Source organism: Portunus trituberculatus, chromosome 33 (genome assembly GCF_017591435.1).
Source record: "Portunus trituberculatus isolate SZX2019 chromosome 33, ASM1759143v1, whole genome shotgun sequence".
Classification (NCBI taxonomy): Eukaryota; Metazoa; Arthropoda; class Malacostraca; order Decapoda; family Portunidae; genus Portunus; species Portunus trituberculatus.
In genome coordinates this window covers 17,337,634-17,360,133 of record NC_059287.1, presented here as the reverse complement: position 1 = coordinate 17,360,133, position 22,500 = coordinate 17,337,634, and the positions used below count along the sequence as shown (strand labels likewise).

Sequence of the window (22,500 nt, the reverse complement as noted above, 5' to 3'; positions counted from 1 at the left end):
CACAGTCGCCTCCCTACTTGATGAAGCAGTGTTTAACTTACGTTTATTTCCACGAGGTGACACCTGGCATCTTTTTTTCATGACAGCCATGATTGGCTGATCTGCTTCTGATGTACGTATTTTAATCTCCACCCACCCCTTATGTACGTATATTACTTTCTCCCTTATCTCTCTCTCTCTGTGTGTGTGTGTGTGTGTGTGTGTGTGTGTGTGTGTGTTCGGATAAGCTCTCACGAGCCATGGAGATGCATCCATCCACCCCATAAATTGCAAGTGACATGTCCAATTGTGCAATTTTTGATAATGTCCTTTGAATGATGCATCAGCAGTAATTACATTCATCAGATAATAGTCGAGCCATTGTAAAGGAGCAACTTTAATTCATTTGTTCTGAATCGTTCATAAATAAAAAAAAAAAAAAAATCACCTCCGTTTTATACATGTGTACGGACTTGAATTTATACTTCTATATTGTATCAAACAGCTTACCTTGTAGAGTACTACCGTTTCGCCGCTAGCAGTGTAGTGGCCAGGGACTAAATAATGGATTCCTCGCCCGAGAAGATCACACACACCCAAAATCAATGTCTTTTCCCAGGAACTCTTCTGCAAACTGCAATTTGAGTATTTTATGTTGTTCATCCAAATGTTCTTTGACAGCAGGAGCATGATAGTAAATACCTTGGGATGCTGGCGTGAAGCCGTCTTCTTGTTGTTGTCAATGAGAAAGGCAGTGTAAAGCTTGGTTTATTTGGTTGGTGTTTGACAGAAGGTTAATTTGCCTCCACCATTTCCATATTCCATTGGTCGTCACCAGGTGTGATAGCTTTTAGGTGGAGCACCTTTCGCATCTTCTGTATCTCGCCTCAGTAACAGTAATAATAAAAGTAGTAGTAGTAGTAGTAGTAGTAGTAGTAGCGGTAGCAGTAGGTTGGGCTTCCTCACTCGGGGCAAGGGTTTCCTAGCGGGTGGGCTTTGAGATAGGAGGTACCCTAAATAGTATCCCCTTTAGCCCATAAATTCCCGTGAAAAGCCCACATGGTAAAAAAAAAAAAAAAAAAAAAGAAAGAAAGAGTCTGAGTGAGATATTGATGAGTCTGTATTAAACGTTTTATACTGACTCCTCGATATTTCTCTCTCTCTCTCTGCTGCTATTACTACTATGACTACTTCCACAATAGTTGAGCGCGATAACAAAAACATTATCACGATAACCAATAAGTCGATTACAACAATTTTATGGGAGATAACTGACTATGAATGTATGTAATGGAGCTCAAGATCTGTCATAAGTGTCTGCTGCTGCATTCTTTGCACTACCAATGTCACTACTGGCAGCGTGACGGATAGTGTTACCACCTTCAAATTTCATGATTTCTAAGACTAACCTTAAAAAATCGCCCAAAAACATTTCAAGATAAAGAAAAAAAAGTTTAAATATTGAACATTTGAAATTTAGTTTGAGACATCTAGAATTTGATGAATTGTCGCAGAAAGAGACAAAGACACCTTTCTTCACTGTTTATAGGTAGCACAAGTCACTGAAGCGTGGCAACACTGCCTCTTCTCCCCTCCACCCCCGCCACCACCCTCTGCTCTCAGCCTGACAGTGCAGCCACGATTTCCTGTCCTGCAGACGTCCTGTACACTACAGGTCTTGATGATCACGCTACAACCCTCCCTCCCCCCTCCCCCCTATCACCAGCATCTCCCATCAAACCTGAGTGGAACCGGTACACTCAACATCACGCAATACAATATCACGTGTTTTCACTTCCATTGTGATATTTAAGAGGTAGTAAAGATTTCGTCAACCTGAATAAAAAAAAGTAAATGAAAAGATGGAGTCAAGATATGAAAAAAAAAAAAAAAATCTAAGGCATATAACTTTTCTCAGTAAAAATCTCAATATCCAAAGATGATATCCGAAATCATAAGGTCTTGGAGTGGCAACACTGTCTGGTGCCAAAACGTTTCTCACATTCTTGCGTAATGCGTCATCTCCACCCCACACTTCATAGCTATTTCGGCGAAACGTATCTTGTTTGTTTTGGTGGGAAAGTCCATCGTTAGCTCGCCAGCGCTCAGTACTCAGTGATGTTCATTGCCTTCTTCCACAGACCTTTCTTTTATCATTATTATTATTATTATTATTATTATTATTATTATTATTGTTGTTGTTGTTGTTGTTTGTTGTTGTTGTTATTATTATTATTATTATTATTATTATTATTATTATTATTATTATTATTATTATTATTATTATTATTATCATCATCATTATCATCATCATCAATGATTATTATTATGATGATCATTATCATCAGTCATCATTATCATTATAAAACGTAGCGATAAAATGTCTAACGAGAAGTTTTCATCATTATTTCTAATTAATTATCATTTTACCTATCTGGGTAAACATAGATGGAAATGAAAGAATGCCTTATATGGAAGTGAGTCTCGTCCTGTCTCTGGGCAGCCTCCTCTTCATCCTCTCTCTCCAGACAAGATCGAAACTAGAGAGAGAGAGAGAGAGAGAGAGAGAGAGAGAGAGAGAGAGAGAGAAAACTGTTCACTGCCAAGAGACAGGACGAGATCCACAAACATTAACATCCTCTATACGAATGACCATCAAATGTGTGTGTGTGTGTGTGTGTGTGTGTGTGTGTGTGTGTGTGTGTGTGTGTAAAATTCACCACGGTCTTCTGCTGGTCACCCAGCCAATCTTCCCCATTACGGAGCGAGCTCAGAGCTCGTAGTGACCGATCTTCGGGTAGGACTGAGACAGCATCACATACAACACACACCGAGAAAGGCTACAACTCCTCGAGTTACATCCCGTACCTATTTACTGCTGGGTGAACAGGGGCCACACATAAAGAGGCTTGCCCATTTGCCTCGCCGCTTCCCGGGACTGGAACCCGGGCCTTCTAGATTGTGAATCGTGCGTGCTAAAACCACTGCACTACGCGGTGAGAGAGAGAGAGAGAGAGAGAGAGAGAGAGAGAGAGAGTCCTTCCTGTATCTTAACATAACATAACATAAATAATAGGATAACAAAGGGCCACCAGGGCCCATCTAGGTTATCCTGTATCAGTCGCACAGCGACCTCGTCATCAGTATCTTATCATGTGCCCCTCATAGATTTTCTATGGAAAAGTTCTCAAGGGAATTTTCAGTGTCGTGCCACTTCCTGCCAGATACAAGAATGATGAACACAAGTCTTGACCCCCACTTAGCAGGGAACACTTCCACCCCAACAGTGAAGGTCTTCCCTCTCAGGAATTCATAAGCATCATTTACTACTCAATTTTTTTTTATTGCCAATTATCAGTAGTTATAATAATTATTATTATTATTATTATTATTATTATTATTATTATTATTATTATTATTATTATTAATATTGTAATAATTATTATTGTTATCATTATTATTATTATTATTATTATTATTATTATTATTATTATTATTATTATTATTATTATTGTTATTATTATTATTATTATTATTATTATTATTATTATTATTATTATTATTATTATTATTATTATTATTATTATTATTATTATTATTATTATTATTATTATTATTATTATTATTATTATTATTATTATTATTATTATCATTATTATTGTTATTATCATTATCATCATTGTTATTGTTATTATTGTAAATATAATATGCAATAAAACAAGGAAAACAATGAAAACAATGATAACAACAAAATTACTATATATATATATATATATATATATATATATATATATATATATATATATATATATATATATATATATATATATATATATATATATATATATATATATATATATATATATATATATATATATATATATATATATATATATATATATATATACATGCATACATACATACATATGAAGGCAGGAAGGGAATGGATGGTGTTGCTGCAGGGATTGTGTAGTGTGAGACAAGTGAAAGGATGATTAGAGTGTGTAAAACGTTCTGGAGAAAATGCGACATGCCAGGTAGTTGTAGAGATAAATAGTGTACAGGATACTGCTCTTTTTTTTATCTGCTTGTCTTTTGTTTGTCCTGCATTGGAGCTGAGATCCAAAGGCCTGCTGGGGTCTGGTGAGATCCCGAGCCACCTGTAGCACCAAGATCAAGATCGAGGCACCGAGTGGGAGTCAGTGGAGGAAGAGGTGCATGAGAATGACAGAGAGGAGTGGATTACAAGTGGTATGGGGGTATGATAATGGCTGGGAGGAATCAAAATGAGCGTGAAAGGATCGTGACAAGAGGAGGCTGAGTAGGAACTGAATGGGATGCGAGGAAATGGAAGAGTGAGATAGAGAGGTGAAGTGGGTGGGACTGACTATATGGAAGAATGAGATGGAACGAAAGAATACTCTGGAATGGTACAAGGAAAAAGAAGCCCCAATGTATGAAAGGTGGTATGATGGCAGCTTGAGTGGTGATCTCTTCTGAGCTAGGGCACAGTGTATGGATGGAATGCAAGGAACTACAGGTGGTCGGAGTCCGCAGCATAGTGTGCCAGATGTATGACATAGAGGAGGACGAGACGGTGGAGCATGTCATATGCTGGAGTGTGAGGAGTATGAGAGACACAGGCATGAGATGATGCAAGTGATCTTGAGTGAATTAGGGCATAATAGGGATGAAGAGTAGGGAAGACAGGAAGGGAATGGATGGTGTTGCTGCTGGGACTGTGTAGAGAGACGAGTGAAAGGATGATGGAGGCTATGAAGGAGTATCTGGAGAGAATGTGGCGAGCGAGGTGTAGGGATCACTAACGAAGAGAATGCTACTTTTTTTTTTTCTGCTTGTGTCTTTTTGTCCTCTACAGGAGCAGCTGATCCAAAGGCCTGGCTCCGGAGCGATCCAGAGTCACCTGTAGCATCAAGACTAAGATCAAGATCAGGCACAGGCACTCAGGCAGCAGCACAGGTGACAGAGGGTCCGAGCCCCTGAGGAGCCACCGTGTCCGTGGTGAAGACTGAAGACATCACACGTCACCTGTGCATTGCTGCGTGTGTGTGTGCGTTGGCGAGTGACAGGTGTGATATTGAAGACAGGTGCTTCCCTTCCCTCGTTAACTTGTCACTACAACACCTTTTAAGCCTTGAAGGGCTGCGTTGCTCATCTAGTCAGGGACGATACTGAAATAATTGTCCCCATTAAAAGGTTAGGTTTTTATTAATGCAGTTTGTTAAGCGGAAATCCTGTTATTGAATACACCACGGTCGGAGGAAGGAATAGAGCCAAGAAGTAGCCATTGGCTGGAAAACGCGCAAATTAAGTACTGTCATAAGACTTTATTATGACGAGCTCAGTGTTGACTGTATTGTTTATTTTGCCCCATTTTTTTTATCAAGGTTTGTCTAATTAAGTGTCAGGTAATGTCCTAATGTACACATCCCTCCCACCCCTCGTTTCCTGGCTCCCCCTTCGCAGCTCCTTTACGCAGCTGATTTGACGTCACTTAAATGAAGCCACGCTAATGGTCAACAGCACACACACACGTTATCCATTTTCTATGCTGTTTTATTACTATTTCTTCCTATCCCTTATTCAAATTCTCATTCCCATTTCTTCCTATTCCCTTATTTGTTATCATTCTCATTCCCATTTCCTCCTATTCCTTTATTCGTTATCCTATTCCTTTATTCGTTATCCTATTCCTCTATTCGTTATCCATTTTTCTATTTGGTGTTCTATTACCTTTGTTACCATGTTCTCATTCCCATTTCCTCCTATTCCCTTATTTGTTAACCTCTTCCCCTATTCGTTAGCCATTTTTCTACCTGGTGTTCTGTTACCATTTCCTCCTGTCTCCTTTGTTACCATATTCTCATTCCTGTTTCCTCCTATTCCCTTATTTGCTATCATTTTCATTCCCATTTCCTACTATTCCCTTATTTGTTATCCTCTTCCCTAATTCGTTATCCATTTTCCTTTCTATTCGCCTTATGTTGTTACACACCTACATGTCATTCTGTTGTATATGTCAACCCTAACTTGGTGATTCTTGTTAGCAGAGATGCCTTATGCTTAATGCTGCCTTTTTACAGGAGAGGACGACTGAGGACCTGGTGGGGAGGGACGGCAAAATGTGGGATTAAAAAAAAGAATAAGAGGAAAAAGAACACTGAGAGAAATCTCTAGAAATAGTCAGCGAAGAGAAAAATACTCCTCCTGACGCCCATATTATGCATGTCAGTGGTTGAATAGAACTGCCCATATTGTAGGTGTTTTGATTTGCTGAGCCTCATGCACTAAACTACAAATTGTACTTGAGATTCACTTCTTTGTTTCCCTGTCTTCCTGTAACACTGGTAAAACATCACAAGCACCACATTCTTTACTCTTCCAGTACTGGTAAGACATCACTAGAACCACATTTTGTCCCAGTCTTTCCATAACTCTGGTAAAACATCACTAGAACCACTTTTTTTTTTTTACTCTTCTTTCCATGATGTTTATGATGCTAGTTATGTAACTTCTTTGAAATTGAAACTGGTAAAACATCACAAACTATTTTTCTCCTTCCTCTTCACATAACACTGGGAAAAACATCACTAAAACCATTTTATTTCCTTCCATCTTCCCATGAGACTGGTAAAACATCACTGCACTTTTTTCCTAGTCTTCCTATGATACTGGAAAGACATCAGTAGAGCCACTTTTATCTTCCTCTTTCTATGACACTGGTAAAACATCAATAGAACCACTTTTCCACCTCTTCTTCCAGTGACATTTGTAAAACATCCTTCTCTTCCCTTAACACTGGTAAAACAGCACTGCCTATATTAGATTCTTGTTGTGCTGAGCCTGTCACACATTTCAGGCTGAGAGACGCCCCAGTGTCATGGCCATAGCTGGTCCTCCTGGCCTGGAGTTTGATCACAACTGGCCTGAGTCAGCTGAATGCTTGACGCTGGACTTTGGGCCGTTTGAGACTGTGCACCGATGGAAGTGTATGCCGGAGTGTGATGAGTTTGTTGGCGCTAGGTAAGTGTAGTGAGGCTGAGGCTTCACGTGATGCTGTGTTGACTGTAGTGATTGTAGGTTTTTTAGTGTAAGAGGGGAAATTTGGCTACGGTAAAAAAACAATTAAATAAAAAAGGACTATTTAGATGCTAGTCTTTCAGCAGGTCTGAGAGAGTTAGCCAGAAGAATGGGATAAATTTCTCAAAGCCTCTTAAATGAATTCAGTTGATAGGAACTGATCAACTTTGCTTTTTATTATACTTTTTTGCTTTATTTGTCATAATTTTTTTTTCACATAGAATAACATCACTGTAACTAACTCAAAAGCTACACATGTAAATAAAAAAGATTCAAACAAAATGCTACTCTCCAACATTAAGGAAACACTGGCCAGAAACACACATTGGGAAGAGACAAACCTAGAGCACGCATTAGGAATACATAAGCCAAGAACACAGATTAACCCCATCAGTGTTATGATGCATTTTCATTTTCATTCTGGTTACTATTTAGTGATTTTATACATCTTCAGAAACTTATGGAGGGATTATAACAGTGAAGACTCCAGCCATTAATCTTCTGACCTCCATAAACTCTTCCTAATGTAAATAAGATTGTCTAACCACACCCAAACTTATGATAAGAATGTGTCCCAGTACTGAAGGGTTAAGAATACACAAACCAGGAACACAAATTAGGAATACACAAGCTAAGAAACACACTGCCTGACAAGCTACCTTTTCCAGACGAAGCAAGCACACAGTGGTGGCATACAAGGATGCTATCTATGTGTTTGGTGGTGACAATGGCAAGTGGATGCTGAATGACCTGCTACGCTTTGATGTGAAGGAGAAGTCATGGGGCAGGGCGTTCTCCACAGGCACTCCTCCCGCCCCACGCTACCATCACTCTGCTGTGGTGAGGCAGCTGTGGCTCTTGATGTCTTTGTGAAGTGTGAGAGAAAGAAGAAAGAGGAGGGGAAGTATGAGTGAGTGAGTGTGTAAGAGAGGAAATGGATGAGATATTGAAATAAATGAAGAGAGAAAAGGAGAATTGAGGAGTAAAGAAGGAGAGGATAAATTGAATAAAATAAGGGCAGAATAGAATGAGAGATTGAGATAAATGAAGGGAGAGAAAGGGATAACTGAGGAGTAAAGAAGAAGAAGGAGAGGATAAAGTAAGTAAAATTAGATGAGAGATTGAAATAAATAAAGAAAGAGAAAGGGAGAGGTGAGGAATAGAGGAGAATGGATGAGAGGATAAGATAAAGAAATGAGCAGAGTGAATAAGAGAAGAATAGCATGAGAGATTGAAATATATTAAGGGAGAGCAGAGGAGTAAAGAAGAATGGGATGAGATGGCAAGGTAAACGAATTCAAACAAATCCCTTTCTTTTATGCAACCAATAATTTCTGTACCTTAGTTCACATTGCTACACTTTGCTGCTTCTTTCCACCAGGTACACGAGTCATCTATGTTTGTGTTTGGCGGCTTCACGGGGGACATTCACAGCAACAGCAACCTCAAGAACCAGAATGACCTGTTTGAGTACCGCTTTCAGACTGGACAGTGGGTGGAGTGGAAATTTACTGGCAGGTGAGTCTTTTCTCTTTGCTGAAGGGAAGGAACTTGAGGAGTGAAATGACTTGGAATATCACAGCTTTGAGATATCAGTATGTTTCTTGTTTTCTTGTCTTTACTCTCAGGTGCACGAAAGGAAATTATGCCCCTTCAGTACCAAGATGCATTTTTCAATTTCATTCTGCTTACTATTTGGGGATTTTTTACAGCTTCAGAAACGTATATGAGGATTAAAATAGTGAACACTGTGGCCATTAATCTTCTGACCTCCATAGACCCTTCCTAATGTCAATAAAATGGTCTAGTTATACACAAATCTCAAAGTAAAAATGTGCTCCAGTATTGAAGGGATTAATAACCAGAGTTTTTGCTATTCTAATTCCTACAAATGTTTCTGAAGCTGTACTAAATCACCAAATAGTAACCAGAATGAATATGAAAATGCATCCTGGTACTGAAGAGATTAAATTGGTCAAACAGTCAGTGTACTCTTCCTTCACTTTACCTCCAGGGCGCCTGTGCCTCGGTCAGCTCACGGGGCTGCTGTGTACGAGGGGAAGCTGTGGATATTTGCCGGGTATGATGGGAATTCTCGACTCAATGACATGTGGACCATTCCTCTTGGGGTATGAGTATCGGATGATTTGTTCCCTTAATTGTTTATACCATTAATGCATAGGATGATGAAAATAGTTGATGTATCCTACACAAAGCTGCTAATATTTTGACTGTCCTCTTTATATGCTGTCTGAGTATTTGTTCTCATAATTATCTATATTAGTAATGCATAAAGGATGAAATTAGTCAGTCATATGTCCTATTTATATTTTATCTATCCTTTTTTATATGCTGTCTGATTATTTATTCTGATTATCTATACCAGTAATGCATAAGAGGATGAAAAATGTTGGTCATATCTTCTACACAAAAGCTTCTAATATATTCTACATATCCCTTTTTTTGCTGTACGATTATTTATCCTCCTAACTATCTATACCAGTAATGCATAGGAGGATGAAAAATGTCGGTCATATATCCTATACAGAGAAAGCTACTAATATTTTCTACCCATTTTCTGTATATGCTGAATTCTATCACCCTACGGGTCGTTCATTCCTCAGGGAGACAACAGAGTGTGGGAGGAGATCAGTCAGACCGGAGACTGCCCCCCAACCTGCTGTAATTTCCCGGTGGCGGTCGCTCGGGACTCCATGTATGTGTTCAGTGGGCAGAGTGGTGCCAAGATTACCAACTCCCTCTTTTACTTCACCTTCAAGGACAGATGGTAATGTGTTTTGTCTGTTCATGTTTTTATTCTAGCTCATATCCTGCTTTTATTCTTGAAGCAGCAACTGGGATTATGCTCTGTACACTATTGTCATACAGTCTCCTATGTCTTGACCAAATTACTGTTGATTCCATGTTAGTATTTTGTATCTTGCTTTTATTCTTGAAGCAGCAACTGGGACTATGTGCTGTAACTTATTAGACTGTTTCAAACAAAGGGAAAACCTCTCATTCTTTATTTCTCCCTCACTCCTCCTACAGCTGGACTCGCATATCCACTGAGCACATCCTGCGTGGTGCTCCTCCGCCGCCCACCAGACGCTACGGCCACACTATGATTGCCTTTGACCGCCACCTTTACGTCTTCGGAGGGGCGGCTGACTCCACTCTCCCCAACGACCTCCACTGGTGAGCTTTCCTTAACCCCTCCAATAGTGGGATGCATTTTTTACCTTGGTTTTTGGATATGATTAGACAATTTTGTGTGCATTAGGAAGGGTCTATGAAGGTCAAAAGATTAATGGTCAGAGTCTTTACTATTCTAATCCCAACATATGTTTCTGAAGATGTATAAGATCATCAAAATAGTAACCAGAATGGATATGAAAATGCATCCTTGTTCTGAAGGAGTAAAATGAGAAAATGTCCCTGTGTTTTAGAGTTTTTCATTTGGTTCCTGGTTTGTTTGATTTCCACTTACGAGAAATTACTTGTCAGCTTGGGATCGTGTGTATTTTGTTATCTTGTGTCTCTTGCTTCCCTTCCTGAATACCTAACAGAAGGAAATGTTCAATATCCATAAATCTCTTTCATTTACTTCTAATTCTCTCATGTTGATTTTTCAGCTTTGATTTAAACCATCAGAAAGAAAATGTTCCCTGAATCTCCTACATATGCTTTTGATTCTCAGTTTTTATGTTTTCAGCTTTGATTTAAACAGGCGGAGAGTAAAAGTACCAAGAATTTCTTAGATATACTTCTAATTCTCTATTTTATATCTATCTTAACCTTTGTTCCTCTGAATCTCTAACATATGCTTCAAATTCTCACTTTTTATGTCTTTTCAGCTTTGATTTAGACAGCCAAACATGGTCTGTGATCCAGCCAGCCCCAGACTCCCAGGTTCCCTCCGGCAGACTGTTCCATGCTGCTGCTGTGGTTGGGGACGCCATGTTTGTGTTTGGCGGGACAGTAGACAACAATGTGAGGAGCGGCGAGATGTACAGATTCCAGGTTTGTCCAGATGTTCCTTGTATTTGTGCTTATTTTGTATCTTTATGCCATCCTGCCTGTGATAGAAAGTGTGTGTGTTAAAGAATGGCTTTGAATGAGATTGTGTTCATTAGCTGAAACACACCTACCTTTATCTTACTTGTATATCCTTTGTGCTTGGAAGAACAGCATAGGGTAAGAAAGAAAGCTAATTAAAAGTATTTTCTTCTCTATTGAGGGGAGCAGGCATATGTATTGGTCCATTTTTTCTTTTATGTAAGAGGGGAAGAATTGGTTGACAAAAAAGGCCCTCTTAGAATAGAATAAATGTCCATAAACCCACTTAAATATGATGGAAATGCAGAAGCATGTTGGGATTTCCAGAGTTTTACCAGTCTCAGCTGTCTGTCTTTGCCCCTTTACCTTTTTCAGCCACTGAATACAGCTCCTCCTTGCAGTTCTCATGCTACCCAAAGTGCACCCTCCATGACGACTTTGGAAAGCTGCTAGAGAGCCAACAGTTTACGGATGTGGACTTCCTGGTGGGGCCTGAGGAGCAGAGGATCCCCGCCCATGTGGTGTTTGTGGCGGCGCGCTCCCAGTACCTCAGGAATCGCATCCGCCAGGCAATGGAGGCCAGAGACAAACACTTGGAGAAGGTCAGCTGTGGTGTTAGTAATTGTAAGGAGTGAGTTATTATAGAGAAGTCAGAAGTGTGCAAATGGTGTTGGTAGTAAATAAGTGGTGATTGTAGGAACAGACAGTTAGAAGTGTGTAAGAGAAGTTCATTTGTTGTGGTGTAAGTAAAAAACAGTGAGTTAATATAGGAAAGTTAGAAGTGTGAAGTTGATGTGTGTCGTAAAAAAGTCGTGATTGTAGGAACACGCAGTTAGAAGTGTGAAAGAGAAGGTCAGTTGTGTCTATATTGAGTAAAAAATATGGAAGTTATTATAGTAAAATTAGTAGTGTGGAAGTGGTTTTTGTAGTAAATAAGTGTAGATTGTAGGAACAGACAGAAGTGTATAAGTGTGTGTGTAGGAAGTAAGTATGAAGCAGCAATAATCAAGACTAGAACTATTTTCCAAGTGTTGGGATCAGTAAATAAAAGATGACAAGGAGGAAAATCAATCACACAGGCAAAGTAATGAAGACAAGAACTTTTTTTTTCCAAGTGTTGGAGTCAATAAATGAAAGAAGATAAGGAGGAAAATCGATCACAGGCAAAGTAATGAAGACAAGAACTTTCTTTCCTAGTGTTGGGATCAGTAAAAGATGACAAGGAGGAAAATTGATCACACAGGCAAAGTAATCGAGACAAGAACTATTTTTTTAAGTGTTGGGATGAGTGAATATAAGATGAGGAGGAAAATTAATAAAAACATAAAAAATAATCAAGACAATTTTTACCAGGTTCTGGGGAGAATAAAAAAATTGATGAGGAAAATCAATGAAACAAAGACAAGAACAATTTCTTTAAAGTGTTGGGTACAGTAAATAGAAGATAACAAGGAGGAAAAATCAATGGAACAGGAAAGTAATCAAAACAAGTACTATTTTTTCAAGCATTGAGGACAGTAAATGGGTAAATGATAAGAAGGAAAATGGATAAGACCAGCAAAATAATCAAGACAAATTTTCAGGTTTTGGGAACGGTGAATCTCCACTCTCACGACTTGCCAATGCTGGAGGTGAAGTTGCCTGACGCTGTACCTGAGGCATTTGAGATGGTGCTGAACTACGTGTACACAGATCGCATTGACCCGTTCCGTTGCAAGAAGGACCAGAACCCTAACAAGATTGTCCTTATCATGATGGATGTATATCGTTTGGCTGTACAGGTGTGTGTGTGTGTGTGTGTGTGCATGTGTGTGTGTGTTTAAGGAATGGTTTTAAATGAGTTTGTGTTCATTAGCTGATACACACCTGCCTTTATCTTATATGTATATCCTTTGTGCTTGAAAGAACAGCCTGGGGTAAGAGAGAGAGCTAATTAAAGGTGCTTTCTTCTTCTATATATATGTGTGTGTGTGTGTGTGTGTGAGAACTATGATAGACAAATGTTCACTGTATAGATTCTTGAGGTTCAGTATTAAGTAAGTTGTCTGTAAATCTATTTCTGTTGAGATAAGCAAGGCAGAGATCACAATATTGGTACATGTTTATATATAATTCAGTAATGTAATAATGATGCATTAGTAGTCTTTTGTGCTGCCATATAACATTTTTCTTTCCCTTTCTTTCTTTTCTTTCTTTTTGTCTTTCTCCATATGACATTATCCTTTTCTTTCTTTTTTCTTTCATTCTTTTTCTATTTTTTTCATACATCTTTATTTCCTTTCCTTTCGTCCATTCTTTTCCTTTCTTTCCTTCTTTCCTCCTGTCTTTCCTTCGTTCCTTGTTTCCTGATTGGTTGGTATGCAGTGTCACATGCGGCGTCTGGAGCAGCTGTGTGTGCAGTACCTGGAGGCCACCATCAATCATCGCAATGTTCTGGTGGCGCTGTGTAATGCTGCAAGCCTCAAACTCTTCTTCATTAAGGAGTTCTGCTTGAAGGTAAGACAATGTAGAAACAATGTGGCAAAGTAAGGGAAGCTGCAAGACCTATCTGGATGGAATGTACCTTCTTATATCCATCTTTCATTCCCATCCACAAATTTAAAGCTTGTATAGACTAATAGATTGATTTTATTTACCCATTAAAACAAGTGCTCAGTTATTTGGTTCCACATTTCATTGAGAGTGTATGCTATGAAGAGACAGAGAGATTTATTTTTTACTCATTGAAAAAGGTGCTAAGTTGAGTTTCTTGGCTGCATTTAATTATTTAAGAGAGTATATGCATGACTGAAAAATGAAAGGACAGACAGGTTGATTTTTATATGTTGAAGAAGGTGCTAAGTTGAATCTAGGCTGCATTTCATTATCTGAGAGTGTGTATGACTGAGCTATCAAAGAGACTGCCAAGCTCATATTTTACCCATTGAAAGAAGTGCTAAATTAACTTTCTTGATCATGCAGTTCATTATCCAAGAAAGTATAGGCATAACTGAGATATGAAGAGATTGCTGAGTTAATTCTGAGTGTCTCTTCTGCACTTCAGTATCCGAGACAGTACATGCTTGACTGGGCTGTGAAAAGATTGCTGAGTTAATTCTGAGTATCTGTTCTGCAGTTCATTATCTGAGGAATGACATACATGCATGATTGAGCTATGAAAAGACTGCTAAGTTAATTTTGAGTGCCTTTGTTCTGTAGTTCAGAACTAGCTAGGAAAAGACTGCCGACTGAATTTTGACTTTCTTGGTTGTGCAGTTCGTTATCTGAGAAAGTACTTGAATGACTGAGCTATGGAAAGACTGTGGAGTTGGTTTTAAATGTCTTTGTTCTGCAGTTCATTGTCCGAGAGAGTAACTACAACCAGATCGTGATGTCCAAGGAGTTTGAGATGTTGGACAAGCCTCTCATGGTGGAGATCATTCGCAGGAAGCAGATGCCACAGATGAGATCCCTTCAAGAGCCTCAGTTTGAGTCTTCAGGTTAGTTTGACCAGTAGTAGGAGTAAAATTTACCTTGTGGTCATACCGAGTCTTTCTTAAGGTACAAGTTGATTCTTTGTTAAATTCCATGCCTTATTTTTTATTCTAGATACATTTTGGGTTTGAGTGGATCCTCTGTCACTTCAAGCTGGTTTTGTCTGTAGTGCTGTGGTTACTATTTACCTTCGTGGGGTGATGTGCTGTCTTTCCTAAGTGCAGATTATTATTTTTTTGCTCAATTCCATGTTTTATTTTAGATTCTAGATGTAACAGGTCTTATTTGATCTCTCTCTCTCTCTCTCTCTCTCTCTCTCTCTCTCTCTCTCTCTCTCTCTCTCTCTCTCTCTCTCTCTCTCTCTCTCTCTCTCTCTCTCTCTCTCTCTCTCTCTCTCTCTCTCTCTCTCTCTCTCTCTCTCTCTCTCTCTCTCTCTCTCTCTCTCTCTCTCGTTTCTCGTCTCAAGGCACAACACTGGAGGAGGACATGGAGCAGTTTCTCAAGTCTTCAGGCATTGACTTCTGTGACATCACCCTCATGCTGGATGGCACACCCCTGCGAGGCCACAAGTCGGTGCTGGCTGCTCGCTGCTCCTACTTTGAGGCCATGTTCCGCTCCTTCATGCCGGAAAACAGCATTGTACAGGTGTGTGGTGGGAGAATATTAACACTTTTGGAATCTAAGTGGGCTGTTTTGTTTAATTAGTTTTGTTCCCCCTGGCCAGATTTCTTCTCATATAGAAAAAGAGAAAATATAATCCACCATGAGGTATTTGTTTCCTTTTGTTTTTGCTGCCACCTCCAATCATTATACTGCCTTGAAATTGGTAAATCTGTATCTCAATTTTCTGTTTCCTTCTCTTGTTGATGTTTATAAGATTTCTTCTATGTAGTGTTGTGAATAGTTAAATGAAACGATTATGGGTAGCAATACAACACATCAGTCAGTATTAGAATGAAGCACACATAGAAATCAGATGCACACACAGCTTGGTGAAAGGAAGAAGAAAAGAGAGAATATAATAAATAAAATGATAATATTACCTGCCCTTCCTTCTCTAACATTGTCCTCCACACTCTGATTGCCTTAGGAGAGATGAATCCCCTTCCTTCTAACATTGTCCTCCACACTCAGATTGCCATAGTAGAGATCATTCTTCCTTCCTTCTCCTTACATTGTCCCCCACACTCAATATTACCTGCCCTCTTTTTTTTTATGGAGGAGGGACAGCTGGCCAAGGGCAACAAAATATGAAAAAAAAAAGGCCCATCAAGTTGCCAGTTCCCTAAAAGACACGAGAGTTAACCAAAATTCAGGGACAAATGTCTTGACACCTCTCTCTTAAAACATTACTCTTCGCACTCACGTATCCAAAGGAGTGATGATTCCCCTTCCTACTGTTAATCTCTTCAGTACCATGGCACGTTTTCTTATTTATTCTTGTTACTACTAAGCGATTCTATACAGTTTCAGATACATATGTTGGGATTAGTATAGTAAAGACTGGCCATTAATCTTTTGACCTCCATAGGCCCTTTCTAGTACAAGTAGAATCATCTAATCATACCCAAAAATAATGGTAAAAATGTGTCTCAGCACTGATGGGGTTAACAGTATCCTCCACACTCGATATTACCTGTCCTTACTTTTTTTTTTATACCGTGTGGGCTTTTCACGGGAATTTATGGGCTAAAGGAGGTGTTTTTTGGGGTGTCTCCTATCTGAAAGCCCACTCGCTAAGGAACCATTACCATGAGTAAGGAAGCCCAACCTACACTCAGACCGTGGACAGGATTCGAAACTTCTAATATTGCCCTTCACACTCAGATTGCCATAGGAGAGATGATCCCCTCGCAGCAGTCCTTTGATTCACTGCTGCGCTACATTTACTATGGGGACGTGGATATGCCCCCGGAGGATTCACTCTACCTCTTCTCCGCACCTTACTTCTACGGGTTCACCAACAACAGACTGCAGGTGGGACTCATTGCACATCGTCTTTAAATATGTTTAATCCCTTGAGTACCATGATGCATCTTCATATTCATTCTATTTTACTGTTTGGTGATTTTATACAGCTTCAGAAACTAATGATTAAGATAGTGAAGACTGTGGCCATTAATCTTCTGGCCTCCATAGATCCTTCCTATTGTTAATAAAATCGTCTAATTACACCCAAATCTCAAGGTAAAAATATGTCCCAGTGTTGAAGGGGTTAAGTTATTGCCAGGTTCATTTCTTCGTTTGTCTGTAATAGTATCTTCTGTTTTTCCTAGCAGTGAAGTTTCATTATACTATAGTTTTTTATATCTTACTGTTTACAGGTTATTTTTGAAATTGTTAAGTTGTGACAAGTGTAGTTTCTTTGTACACAAATTTCTTACATTTATTTTTGAAGCAAAGAAAAAATGAATGGATAATTTTTCTCTTTCATATACAAATGTAATCCTTGCCTCTTCATAGGACATACAGAAAAGGGAGTTTCTAGACTTATTTCTCCACCTCTTGTTGCCTCTCCAACACAGAGCTAAGGGTATGAATGGTGTGTGTGTGTGTGTGTGTGTGTGTGTGTGTGTGTGTGTGTGTGTGTGTGTGTGTGTGGTGCCTTCTCTGTGTTGGATTGCTGGCCTGGTGTATAGGTAGACACACTAATGTACTGCTTTATCTTGGAGCATCACAGCAATGAAAAACTGAGGGAAGGTGAAATAAATTGTTGATAGTAAACATTCAGTGTAAATCAATAAAAGTGTCAGTGTAGCATCTTAGTGATCAGACCAAGATGATCACCAAGAGCCTAGTGAACTGTGTCCAGCCATAACCCTCTCCTCACTCCACTGACATGAAATGAATACCTCACTTTTTATATTTCAGGCATTCTGCAAACAAAACCTTGAGATGAACGTTACTTTTGAGAATGTGATCCAGATATTAGAGGCGGCTGATCAGATTCAAGCCACAGACATGAAGAAGTATGCTCTGAACCTCATCGTGCATCACTTTCCCAAGGTGAGGCTCTTCCTGCTTCCTGCTGGCTGTGCTGTGAGTCTGCTGCAAGGAAGGTCATGTCTGTCACTGCTGATTGGCACATCTTTCCTCACTAACCACTAGGAGACATTTGTTATTGTTCTTCAGCTATATCGAAACATTGTACTGGCTATATAGTGCAAGATTTATTTCTTATGTCATTTTCTCTTATAAGGATGTGATATGTTGCTTTATAATGGTGTAACTCTGCATATCACAGTGAATTTTGTCCTCTTACATACAAAATAGATAGAATATAATGTATGTGATGTGATTAACTGATCCAATGTGTCCCGCAGGTGGCTCAGCTCCCGAAGCTCCGGTGTCTCAGCCGTGCCCTGCTGCTGGACATCCTGGAGGCCCTTGCCGAGGACATGTCTGACTCCAAGATGTGCCACGACATGTCCTCCATCAGTCTGAGCACGTCAGACTCGGGATGAAGCTTCCCCCGGGTCGTCCTGTACCGGGAGTGTCTGGAAACCACGAGTCATGGGCTGGCATCTTGTACAAACATAATCAGATGCTTGTACAAACACAGTAGTTAGTCACCTGTGTCCCCTGAGGAAGGCAGGTGGTGGGTCTGCTGGTCTGATTATTTGCCAAGCTAACTCTCCTAAGAATAACTGGTAACCTCTAACCTCTTGCTTCATATGGTGTATTTTGAAGCCTACATTGATGTCTTTTGAGTCTTGGAACCCTCAAAAGGCAGGCAGGAAAGATGCCCAAGTGCCCAAGGTAGAGGTGGGAGAGGAGTGAGAGAAGAAGCACCTTCCTGCAGTGCTGGCAGTGCTGCAGTCTACTCCATTGTAGGGCATTGAGTACCCAAGGAAGTAGGATTTCAGTGGCATTTCAATGTGTGTTTTGTAATTTCCTCTTTTCCCGACCAAGTATAAAAAATGTACAATTGTATCCAGATTGAGAGAGAGAGAGAGAGAGAGAGAGAGAGAGAGAGAGAGAGAGAGAGAGAGCGAGAGCAAGAGTGAGTGAGAGAGAGCAAATGTGAATGTAAATGTGACAGAAACATATAAGAAAGTAACCTCAGCAGAATTTTCCCTCAGCAGTGTTCATCGTACAATAAAATAAGACGTCAGGATTGTGGCAGCTCATTGTTGGTACTTGTAGTGTAGGTCTTCCAGAATGTACAAGCAGTAAGGTTCTGGTTTGTGTTCATTTACTGTTATGGATACATACAAATTTACCTCATCAGCTTCAAGTATCTAACTAGTTACGCTTAACCAAGGCTGTGGCCTGAGATAAGAGAGCATGTATGGCTGAAAGTATTCAATGTCATCCCATTATTTGATGTAGTAAGTAATGCTGTAATATGTAGAGAATTAAACCATCCTTGGTCTTGTAACTTAGATTAATAGACAGGGCAGAGCAATGTACAGTTTGTGGTGTATGTGTGTGTGTGTGTGTGAGAGAGAGAGAGAGTGAGAGTGAGTTCAGCGATTTGTGATTTAGAAGATGAGATGAAGGAAGGAAGGAAGGAAGAAAGTAAGAAAGTAAGGAGTATAATCTCGAATCTTGAGCAACATTGTCAGATTTTTAGGTATCATTTAACCTTTCATCTGAGTTTAGTGGAGGCATTTTTTTGGGCTCTTAGAAAAGTAATAGTCTAACAAGGTGTCTGTACTACAAATGGAAAAGAACACATGAGAGAAGGGAACTTATTTATGTAGCTTTCTAAATGTAAGCACCCAGAGTATATCATAATATGTTCTATGTATAAACTGTACCATATTGCTCTCCATCACTCATTGGGAGCATTGTGGGACTATTTATGTAGTGTATGCTCAAATTGATGTGTTCCATATACTCTTCTGTGGTTCTGTGGTGAGAGAGTGCTATACTGAGGCCGAGGGTGGAGGGGCTTAAAACCAAGACAATAAATGGTATTAACAGAAATATAGTCTTTACTGTAACACTCACACCTGCCTCATCTCATTCTGCTTGTGTGTGTTGTGAGTGAAGAGTTTTTGTGTTAGTATGTGAGTTTGTTAGAATGATGCAGCTGTAACATTCACATCACCTGTCTCATCTCATTCTGCTTGTGTGGTTATGTGTGTTGGTGAAGGAGTTATTGTCCATGTGAGTTTGTTAGAATGATGCAGCTGTGGTATAAGTAACTGGATTTATTATCTATATGGTGATTATCATTGTTACTATGATTACTACTACTGCTACTACTACTACTACTACTATTACTACTATTACTACTACTACTACTACTACTTCTACTACTACTACTACTTGTTTTCATAATATTTTCTATTTCATTATTATTATTATTATTATTATTATTATTATTATTATTATTATTATTAGTGTTAGTAGTAGTAATAGTTATAGTAAAAGTGTTAGTAGTAGTGGTGTTAGTAGCAATGTTAGTAGTATTGGTGGTGGTGGTAGTAGTAGTAAAAGTAGTAGTTTTAGTAGTAGTGGTGGTATTATTATTAATATTATTATCATTATTATTATTATTATCTATTATTATTATTATTGGTAGTAGTAGTAGTAGTAGTAGTAGTAACAGTAGTACTAGCAACAGAACAACACAGCAGCATCAATGAATACAAAGGAAAGCGTGCGAGTGGAGACGAGATCTGTACTCGGCAACAAAGCGACGTAAACAACACGCGGCTTTGGAGGTGTAGCATAGTGGTGTGTGTGACCTGAGGGGACCAAGATCTTTCCTTCCCTTCCCTCTACGCACTTCAGACACTCAAGGTAAGGTGAGGCTGAGATAATGAAGTTCTATGCATAAATATATTACCATTTACCCTTTAAATTAGGCATGTGACAGCTGGGCACGGGGGAGAACATGCCTTTGTGAATGTTTTAACCCGTATATTCCGTCTGTTTCCTTCTCTTTCTCTCTCTTTCTCTCTCTGTTTCTCTCTCCCAGTGCCCGGTAAGGTTAGGGACTAGTGGGGAGATAAATGTGTACCGTTTCATTGGTATCTTGGTTTTGTGTGTTCTTCCTGGCAACACTGGTTCTCTCTCTCTCTCTCTCTCTCTCTCTCTCTCTCTCTCTCTCTCTCTCTCTCTCTCGGTATTTCTGTGATTTTTTTTTACACACTCTCTCTCTCTCTCGGTATTTCTGTGATTTTTTTTTACACGTCTCTCTCTCTCTCTCTCTCTCTCTCTCTCTCTCTCTCTCTCTCTCTCTCTCTCTCTCTCTCTCTTTCTATCATTCAATCAATCAGTCAGTCTATCTATTTATCTATCTATATCTATCTATCTGTTTGTCTATCTGTATTCATTTATCCAACTGTCTGTGTATTGTGTGTATAAATTAACAGATTCTGCACATTGACTGACTCAATTGAACGCTTTTGAGGAAATTTCAAGGATATTATCGTAATTATATCATAGTTTTAACACACACACACACACACACACACACACACACACACACAGAGAGAGAGAGAGAGAGAGAGAGAGAGAGAGAGAGAGAGAGAGAGAGAGAGAACCCGGTTAGTCATCTCTATGAATTATGAGACAGACCAGACTAGTGTTTCAGAATACCAAGCGTGAATGAAAGCCGGTCATTAATTCACGCATCTGGCTTGAGAGGCGCATGGTGGTGGCGGCGGCTGCGGCGGCGGCGATGGTGGCGGCGGCGGCGGCGGCGGTGATGGTGGTGTAGAAATCATTGAGTCTGTGGTCGCCTTTAAGATATACAAAGGTTATCAGTGCTATGAATAAAAGAAAGACTCACCTGCTTGGCTTTGATTTGTCACTGCTCCTCTCTCTCTCTCTCTCTCTCTCTCTCTCTCTCTCTCTCTCTCTCTCTCGTATTCCTTTTAATCACATGCACAGTTACAAACGCTGGAGAGACAAGGTAGCAAGTGCGCGCCTCCACATTCACGATTCCCACCCAGAGTTCAGTGGATAGCTAATACTTTCCTCTTCTCCCTCAGGTAAGCAGTGACGGCGGTGTCAGAGTCCCGGAGTGAAGGTAAGAATGCCCTTGAAGATTTATGGTTCCTCTCAATGCCTCAGTTGTTCCTCTTAAAAACATATTACACCTTCACGTTTATAACCTCTTTTCTGCCTCGTCGCCTGGGCAATTCGTAATCTGGTTTTGTTTGAGGGTTTGAATGTTAGTTTGTCGTAGGGAGAGGCGTGAAAGACTGGTGACGGGAAGAAACCTGCAAGTGTCAGTTCATCCTTAAAATCTTACACGTACAGTCAAGTTTATAAGTTTTTTCCTGCCTCGTCGCCTTGGTAAATCGCAGCTGGTTATATTTGAGGGTTTGTCGTGAGAAGATGCGTGCAAGGTGCTGGTGAAGGGGAGAAACCTATGTTGTTAACAATTCATCCTTAAAATTTTACACTTACAGTCGAGTCGCCTTGATAAATCGTAGCAGGTTATGTTTGAATGTTTTAAAGATTAGTTTACCGTGAGAAGAGGACTCAAAGATGCTGGTGAAGGGGAGAAACCTGCGCTGGTGGCTATCCTTAAAATCTTACACAGTCGCATTTATAAGTTCTTTTCTTCATCGTCGCCTTAGTAAATCGTAGCAGGTTATATCTGAGGGTTTGAATATTAGCTTGTGAGAAGAGGAGTGCGAGGTGCTGGTGAGGGGAAGAGAAACCTGCGCTGGTAACAATGTATCAGAACTAAGACCGCTTCTGTACGTGACATGATTGTATTTCTTAAACGCTTTGCTCTCTCACCATCCCTGCTCTCCAAAGGCTGTAGGTGAAGATACTCGTGTTTTTAAGGGTATTTTATGGTTCTGGTGATGGAGTGGCAAGGTTTCTAGTTGATTAAAAGAGAAACTGTCTTGAAAACCAGGCTAGTCGTCTCCGTGGCCTGGGAAAATTGTCGTGGTGAGAAGCAAGGCGTTTCTG

At 39.7% G+C, this 22,500-nt stretch overlaps 2 protein-coding genes across 5 annotated transcripts in view; both read left to right on the top strand.

Annotated features, from left to right (window-relative positions):
- The first annotated feature begins 4,423 nt into the window (after positions 1–4,423).
- LOC123512274 (leucine-zipper-like transcriptional regulator 1) lies at positions 4,424–19,545 on the top strand. 4 transcript variants are annotated; one of them, XM_045268558.1, is made up of 16 exons: positions 4,424–5,087; positions 6,860–7,023; positions 7,749–7,920; positions 8,462–8,598; positions 9,095–9,209; positions 9,705–9,868; positions 10,132–10,278; positions 10,938–11,103; positions 11,541–11,741; positions 12,723–12,920; positions 13,504–13,635; positions 14,474–14,618; positions 15,080–15,258; positions 16,441–16,590; positions 17,485–17,619; positions 17,937–19,545. In XM_045268558.1, the coding sequence occupies exons 2-16, from the start codon at positions 6,881–6,883 to the stop codon at positions 18,075–18,077; spliced, it is 2,325 nt and encodes a 774-aa protein (XP_045124493.1). In that variant the 5' UTR covers positions 4,424–5,087; positions 6,860–6,880; the 3' UTR covers positions 18,078–19,545. The 4 variants fall into 4 exon arrangements, with proteins under 4 accessions (XP_045124493.1, XP_045124494.1, XP_045124492.1 ...); XM_045268559.1 differs by having other exon boundaries at positions 4,424–5,196; XM_045268557.1 differs by having other exon boundaries at positions 4,425–5,069.
- A 706-nt stretch (positions 19,546–20,251) lies between these two features.
- LOC123512265 (tRNA-dihydrouridine(16/17) synthase [NAD(P)(+)]-like) overlaps positions 20,252–22,500 on the top strand; it is an 87,604-nt gene continuing 85,355 nt past the window's right edge. Inside the window, 1 exon segment of the mRNA XM_045268548.1 lies at positions 20,252–20,367. The gene's annotated coding sequence lies outside the window, so the exon portion shown is untranslated.

Bases quoted from the DNA above. Each gene is read 5' to 3' on its own strand.
- LOC123512274 (XM_045268555.1), top strand. The intron at 9,210-9,704 runs GTATGAGTATCG...TTCATTCCTCAG, and splicing joins TGTGGACCATTCCTCTTGGG to GGAGACAACAGAGTGTGGGA. The intron at 11,742-12,722 runs GTCAGCTGTGGT...ACAAATTTTCAG, and splicing joins GAGACAAACACTTGGAGAAG to GTTTTGGGAACGGTGAATCT.